Source organism: Oncorhynchus kisutch, linkage group LG11, assembly GCF_002021735.2.
Source record: "Oncorhynchus kisutch isolate 150728-3 linkage group LG11, Okis_V2, whole genome shotgun sequence".
Taxonomy (NCBI): Eukaryota; Metazoa; Chordata; class Actinopteri; order Salmoniformes; family Salmonidae; genus Oncorhynchus; species Oncorhynchus kisutch.
The window spans coordinates 47,100,116-47,107,804 of NC_034184.2; the positions used below are offsets into that span (position 1 = coordinate 47,100,116).

A 7,689-nucleotide genomic window follows, 5' to 3' on the forward strand; every position below is an offset into this window, starting at 1 on the left:
CAGGTCTCTTCACAATCCCCAAGTCCAGAACAGACTATGGGAGGCGCACAGTGCTACATAGAGCCATGACTACATGGAAATCTATTCCACATCAGGTAACTGATGCAAGCAGTATAATCAGATTTAAAAAACGGATAAAAATGCATCTGCGAAGCAACACAAACATAGGCACAGACACATGCATACACACACATGGTAACATAAGCACTGTACACACACGTACACATGGATTTTGTGTTGTAGATATGTGGTAGTGGAGTAGGGGCCTGAGGGCACACACTTAGTGTGTTGTGAAATCTGTTATGAATGTATTGTAATGTTTTTAAAATTGTATAACTGCCTTAATAATTTCTCCGGATCCCAGGAAGAGTAGCTGCCGCTAATGGGGAGCCATAATAAATAAAAATACAAAATACAAAGTCTATCTTATATTTAATTTACAGAGTGTACCCTCGGCAATAACAATGAAATAACAATTAATAATCATATACATAAGCATATGTATATGATCATGTCAATGTTTTGGACACGCACTCGATAGCATTTTCTTACACTTGTGGGTCACCAAAGATGGGCTTTATAATAATGATAATGACTAAAAACCTACAGTTATCTTATTCCAACAGTGCGAGTTTAATGGATTAAGAAAACATCATGCGTATTTTCATTGGAATTCAGCAATAGCAAAAATAATGAATATATCACTAAAACATGTAAGTTTATTGCGGTACATACTAGGTTATACATTACGATTGGCTTTATTGTTATGGTACAGGCTTTGTAAACCTCAAATTACCAATGATAAAGTTTTCATCAGTGAATGTTGGACTTGCACTGGATATGGTAGGCCTACGTAGTCTTAAATGAATGGATCGTTAGTTGGTATGTTAATACAACAAACGAACTGCACTGAACGTCGTGTGGATCCAATATCCATTACTCCAATATTCTAGCCAATAGAAATTGGGGAGACCTCAATCCTTGACTAATCACAAACGGATTGGAGAAAATGAAAACACGGAAAGACGATGCCAGGGTATGTGGTGGGGTATGCTGGAATTACCATAATAATGGAAAATAAAAATGGAATTTAAAAGGTAGGCCTACATGTAAAATGGTAGACCCTTATTTAAACAAAACTATGTGCTGGCTATGGGTAAACACACCCAGTTCAATGGTTTGTAGGCTACATTTTACACTAAGAATTTATCACACATGTCAAAAAAATGTTAAACCGAATTTTAGCAATATACTTCAACATAAAAATCAACACTGATAAACATGAAGGCCCCTTTAAGACCAACTGCCCTCGGGCCTTATCGGTAGACATAAATGCAAACGTAAGTACCTTGAGCTTTTCTACTGGTTCAGATGAGTATGTAAAATGTTCTGAAGATCTGGTTCTGAACGAATCCGTTCCGTTTTGCTCGAGTCCGCCTCTCTGTGCCTGTTCCTATTGACGCACTTAAAGACTCTTCCCTCAACCTTAAGGCGAGTAGCAGCGACCAATCACCATGCCATTACAGGCTTCAGAGGAAGCTGTTTATGTGACTCCAGCGCTAATTAGGCTCATGAACTAACAAATCGCTTGCACAACTGTGAGGAACCGATCACATCCATGGATTGTCTGGCGCAGTCGACCACCTTTATGGCTATTAATTGATTTGTTGTTACTTTGGCTTCTATTCTTGCTGCACTCTTTGCTCCAAAGTTATTTATGCTGACAAACTTTCTCGGTGTGGAGTAGTAGCCTATTTTTACGAAGAACGCCTGCACCTCTTAAATTCTAAACTGGGGAATCTTGACTATCAAACCATGTTTCAACCTACACCGAAGAGGTGTTTTACCATAGAATCGTTGGTAGCGAAGGATAATCCTCTACCAGTTTCGAGGTCTGAGGAACCCATACGACCAGCGGCTCTGAGCTATGCAAACTCCAGCCAGATGAATCCATTTCTGAACGGGTTTCATTCCAGCGGCAGGGGCGTCTACTCTAATCCGGACTTGGTGTTTGCTGAGGCGGTCTCACATCATAACAACTCCGGTGTCCCAGTTCATTCGGTGCCTCCTCCACACGCTTTGGCTCACCCACTTTCGTCCTCGCATAGTCCGCACCCTCTTTTTGCCAGCCAGCAAAGGGACCCCTCTACATTTTACCCATGGCTAATACATAGATATAGGTACTTGGGTCACAGATTCCAAGGTAGGTTGAGATCGCATTTGTCTCTTTGACGTATTTATTACGGATTTGTACTGTTTGTCTTTTGGGATTTTCAATAGCATTTCTCGTTAACTGTAGTTTTATATAACATGTATTTACGAGGATAAAGACACGAATGCTATAGTGTCGTAAATATCAGTGAGCTATCGAAATATATATTTGTGGTGTCTTGAACAAGTGTTTAAACTGTTTTTGTCTGTTATAGGCTAATTCGAACTGTTAACCTGGAGTAGACTACTTTCAGTAATGTAGGGCATAGTAATTCTTAAGGTGGTTACACGGGTTCACATGTATTTTGCCTGTAGCCGATAATTTACATTTTGTTGAAGAAATCGCAGTGTGGACTTAAAGTCCTTTAGCATCTAAAACATTTTATTGAAACACAAGTAATCATAACACCATACAAATCTACATTGTAGCTCTATATAATTAATTGCGTTATTTTTTTAACAAAATTGTTGACTTTTAAAAAATGTGTTTAATTCCTTTTCTTGTTTTAAAAATGTGTGTGTTTAAACTGAGTGCAAATCAACTGAACAACATTGATAGAAGCCTGTGTCATTTATTGCAATCGTCTGTGCCATGGAATATGGTATGGGTAATATAAGGTGGGCTATGTTTTTATGGCCAAAACTGCTGTTTTAAGAAATTGTACACTATGCACTTTTAAAATCACACTTAATTTATACGCCCCCAAATTGGACTGTCATTTGAAAACATTGTTTTATGCTGGTGCATGCACATATGTATCTGAGACGTGCAAATTGTATAGTAGACCTAACTAAACGATTTATTTTAATTCGGAACGAATAATGGTTACAAATGTAGGGTTAATGTATCCTGTGTTATTCTCCAGCATATACTTACATTAAAGCCTACCAGTGACTGTAATGTAGAAAATAAAAGTTTGAAAAGGGGTAGCCTATATGCTCCCAGAACTCTTTGTTATTGTAGACCTATTATATTTTCAATGTGTAGTGTTTTTAAGATAACCAAAGACGGGATAGAATCACCGCTTAAATAGCTACTGCATAATCCTAACGTTGCCATTTGTAGACTATAAACTGTATCAATTTGCTATTGTTTAAGTTCTTGCTGTCGAAAAAAAATCAAGGTGTTCCTGTGTCTAAATTGGTCTCGATGTTCAATTGAGTGGTGCCGTAGACTTTAGTTAAAAGTTAGAAGGCCCAAGTCTACCGTATAACCAAAATATGATCATGGCATCGTCGTCTCTTTAGCCACAGTTTGCAAGATTGTTCATAATGAATATCCCTCCCATTGTCGTTTTCAGGTAACGAAACAAGCCCGGAGAGCTTCCTTTTGCACAATGCATTGGCCAGAAAGCCCAAAAGAATTCGGACAGCTTTTTCACCTTCGCAACTTCTGCGGCTTGAGCACGCATTTGAAAAAAACCATTACGTCGTAGGTGCAGAACGAAAACAGCTTGCGCACACCCTTAGCCTCACAGAAACTCAGGTAAGAACATTTTCCCTGAATTTAATATTCACAGGTTTATCGTTAAATCCGCATCAGTTCTACTTTGAATAGGGAATGGATTTAAAATACGATCATGTCAAGTTGCACCAAACCTGACATGACCCACAGGTTACAACAATAACTGTTTTTGTGTAGACTACGGAATCTGGAATATGCTAAATTTTCTCGAAATAATTAGGCTACTTATTGGGAAGTCAAAGTTATCATTGCATAAGCTATAAGTGACATTAGGGGAATTATACAAATCTATATTGAAAACAGATAATATGTTGTATATTGGGGGAAACTGCACAAATGCCATACTTAGAAGAAAGGTTCCATATAGCATAGAATCAAAAATGGTTATAACGCTTTCCTTATATGGAAGCCCTAAAACTTCTTTAGGCCTAAATAACCCTTTTGTATGGTTATTTTCACTGAACCAAATGGTTCTAGAACCCCAAAATAAACACATTTCTAAGAGTGTATGGTTAAATATAGGCCTAGACCCAATCTATCTAGCAAGATGTCCTAGACTAGGCCTAATTTAAGAATTTAAATGAAGGGGGAAAACGATAGAAATGAAAACACAAATTTATTCATTTTTCAAAATCGCTTTTTGGATTAACGTATAACCCGCAGTTTTAGAGAGACAAACAAATAAATGTATAGGCTACACCATTGGCATTGAAGTTTTAGTTGGAAAATCCATGATCATAGGCTATAACCTCGTTTTAGGCGGGGTTGAGAGAAAAAGGTTCCCATCCAAAATGGAGGGCAATTAACCAGTTAACCATTTTATAGGATCTATGGCACGCTAAAAAGAATCAGCCGGACTCAATGAATTTTCCTGGCCATATTTAAGATCGTATTTGTGCCTATCAGCTTGCGGAACGGTCGGTGTCTTTTGTCCCAGTGTCACCACCAGCTCTTCTCTAAACGGAGGCTATTAGAGGGGAATGAGGAAGAAATGAACCATCGCCCACTTCAATTAGCTGACTGAAAGCACATTAAATGCACCTCACTTGCCAAGCTGTCGGACGAATGGCTTGTAGATATGAATATAGCCCACTGTAGCCTGTTGATATGCATTTACAAAAGGCTTAAAATTAACAGGTTTATGTATAAGAAATCTGGATTTTAACAATTGTTTGAAATTATTATAAATTAAATTAAACATATTTATGCAATTGCATACCCATGGCCCTATTTGCGTCATGTTTTTTTCGACCAATAGGCTTAGGGACATCCATTTCTGGTATATTGGCTTATGTTTATACTAGGCTATAACCGACATAGACCTAGAGCATGCATGCCGTTTTTTTTATTACCTTTATCCCATAAAGGTATGAATGGACTACCCCTACTTTTATTCATGAAATATTTTTTTTTATCTTGGAAAATAACCTTACTTCTAGCCTATAATGTAAAGCCTTTAGTGCCATAGCATTGGGCACATTTTCACACGGCAATCTATGAGAGCCTATGTTTATCTTTTGCGGTTCTGCTATTTGAATTCACACTTTGCGCACATGGGTGTTTTTTGTTTAGTATTTGTGAATTTATTCTAGCCTTTATTTGTTTCCCTTAGGTAAAAGTGTGGTTTCAGAACCGAAGAACCAAGTTCAAACGGCAAAAGTTGGAGGAGGAGGGTTCAGATTCGCAACAGAAGAAGAAGGGGACCCATCACATAAACCGATGGAGACTTGCAACAAAACAAGGATCGGGAAGTCCCGAGGAAATTGACGTCACTTCAGACGATTAAAATAGCCTACTAAATTGTTTGAACCTGTGACAGCCGCGTGGCGTGAAGTATGACGTGGCTAAGGATGCTGTGTACAGGGAGAGGGTTAAGCTAATGTCACATTTCGATTCTTCGGATCGGCAGCTGAGGGTGAGAATTCAGATTGGTGGCACTGCTGTCACCATGGGTCTGTCAATACGTATCAAATTGCCCAGGCGAAAGTGATCGACAGTATCGCAGTCCACTTACCTGTCCCCCTTCCACGCACCAACCCACCACTACAATCTCCCACGAACCTCCCAAAAATGAATCTCCAATTCACATTGGAAATTTGCACTTCTGAAAGTTTCTAAATATGAACGTTTCCACTCAAGATACCAAAATACAAAACTGTTTTTGTAAAACTTGAATTGCATGGACTTTCTGGTAGTTGTTATAATTTGATTATTTTTTCAAAACACAACTTTGTTTTTACTCAATCTCAGAGATGTTGTGCTTCTTCCTTTTTACAAAGTGTGCAGTCTTTTAATTAATGATTATCGTGTTAAAGTGATTGTGAAAACAGTATGAAGTAGCAGTGCTGCGTTATAGTGTTTTTAAAGAAAACACAAATGGAAATGAATTTCGAAAACTTTATAAAAGTTTATCAAACCACATATGAAGTACTTAAAGGGAAAGTATCCAAGACACTCCTTAAACCCAAGCTTTACCATGGCTCTGTTATTCTGGCCCGAGCATATTGTCAGGACTTGACCCTCCCGTGAGAGTTGCCACGAAGGACTAATGCAAGAATTGACAGCCATAGAGGCGAGAGAACTTCAAGCACTGAGCGTTTCCATGTACAGAGATAGTCCAACAAAAAGTTAATGTTTCTGTTAAACCCTCTTTTACCAGAATGTACATAATTTTGTGTTTGTGTTAAGTTTGCTACAATTTTAACACAAAGTATACTTCCAAGAAGTATGTAATTGTCAATATTTTGTCAATAAAGTTTTATCAATATGTTGCGCGCAGAGTAAAAGTAGGCCTAATGGTTTTGATTTACGAGCAGCTTTCCTATCTTGACATTTTATACCCGCTGTCACCAATCACCCGCTTCATAGCCTATATCTTGATTTTGGTCATACCAGTCTCTCAAGTAGCCTACACTTGAGGTAGCTCTATGACACATTTCAGAGGGAATCCAGACAGTGTGGAGGCTTGTTAAAGTAATTTATAAATCATGCTATTACGAGAGAACGCAATATTTTTTTTCTGTAGCAAGTGCATGGTTGTTTTTCCGAGAGGGGCAGGGTCTGGTCTGCTCAGGCTACAAAGAGTCCTACGAGCTTTTGTGAAAGTGCAAATCAGTTTGGGCAATTATCATGGGAGTAATATGAGGGGGAAAGGGGATGCATTGCCCAGTGGTCCACGTTAATCTCTTAATCCGTGGATCCAATGGGGTTTGGTTGGACATAATTTAGTACAATCTGACTACCCCTCAAGAAGCGATAAGAGAAGGTTGCAATGTGCAGCAAAATGGGATCTTTGTTTAATATCTTGTCTCGTACAGCCACAGATATACACATACACACGCTCTTCCCACAAAACAGCATCAATCCATGCCTAGGCTACTCTTCTCATTTATGTGCAGCCTTATTATGCTTGTGTGGGGAAAAAATAAAAGCATATTATTTTTAAAAAAAAAGTAAAAATCGTTTTTACATCTATGTGAGACCTTTTATATAGCCTACCCACATCGTTCATTATAAATGACTCAAAAATAACAAGGCACATAGGACAACTATTTACACTAGTTATCTCAGAAATGTGTCAAATCCACTATGCACGATTTATGATGTGAGGTGTAGTGTTTATTTCTATAATTGTTTCACAGCTTGAAAATGAGCTTTTTGGGGGGGGGGGGGGGGGGGCTATAGGCCTATATACAAGCTATATGGATGGGGAATTTAAATAGGCCCATGCACTATAACAGCAATAAAAATCTTCAGAGAATACCATTAGCTTTGAAAAAACCCTAAAAGCTTTATTACAAACCCAGCTTTGAAATAGGGGGATTAGAGGGCTGAAAGGGTCCCACAATAGTTAGAAGAAAAGGTTTCATGCTAATGAGGTTAATGCCCTTTGTATCTCCGGACTCCACAACTTCATTACTCCTATCTCGGGCAACACCGAGCGGCTCAGAGCGCGCAATCCACTCGAGCTTTTCCCTACCCTGCCTAAAGAAGGATTTGATAGCAGTCCTGTT

The 7,689-nt window shown here is 38.5% G+C and overlaps 1 protein-coding gene across 2 annotated transcripts; it reads left to right on the forward strand.

Moving 5' to 3' along the window:
* The first annotated feature begins 1,359 nt into the window (after positions 1-1,359).
* Positions 1,360-6,462, forward strand: LOC109899594 (homeobox protein EMX2). Of its 2 annotated transcripts, XM_020494966.2 has the most exons (3): positions 1,360-2,203; positions 3,513-3,697; positions 5,289-6,462. In XM_020494966.2, exons 1-3 carry the CDS (start codon positions 1,816-1,818, stop codon positions 5,460-5,462), a joined length of 747 nt encoding a protein of 248 aa, XP_020350555.1. In that variant the 5' UTR covers positions 1,360-1,815; the 3' UTR covers positions 5,463-6,462. The 2 variants fall into 2 exon arrangements, with proteins under 2 accessions (XP_020350555.1, XP_020350556.1); XM_020494967.2 differs by lacking the exon at positions 3,513-3,697 and having other exon boundaries at positions 1,379-2,203.
* Positions 6,463-7,689: the final 1,227 nt, after the last annotated feature.

Excerpts from the sequence above, each read along its gene's own strand:
- LOC109899594 (XM_020494966.2), top strand. The coding sequence starts at position 1,816 with ATGTTTCAACCTACACCGAAGAGGTGTTTTACCATAGAATCGTTGGTA. Across the intron at positions 2,204-3,512 it reads CTTGGGTCACAGATTCCAAG|GTAACGAAACAAGCCCGGAG; the intron begins GTAGGTTGAGAT and ends TGTCGTTTTCAG. Across the intron at positions 3,698-5,288 it reads TTAGCCTCACAGAAACTCAG|GTAAAAGTGTGGTTTCAGAA; the intron begins GTAAGAACATTT and ends TGTTTCCCTTAG.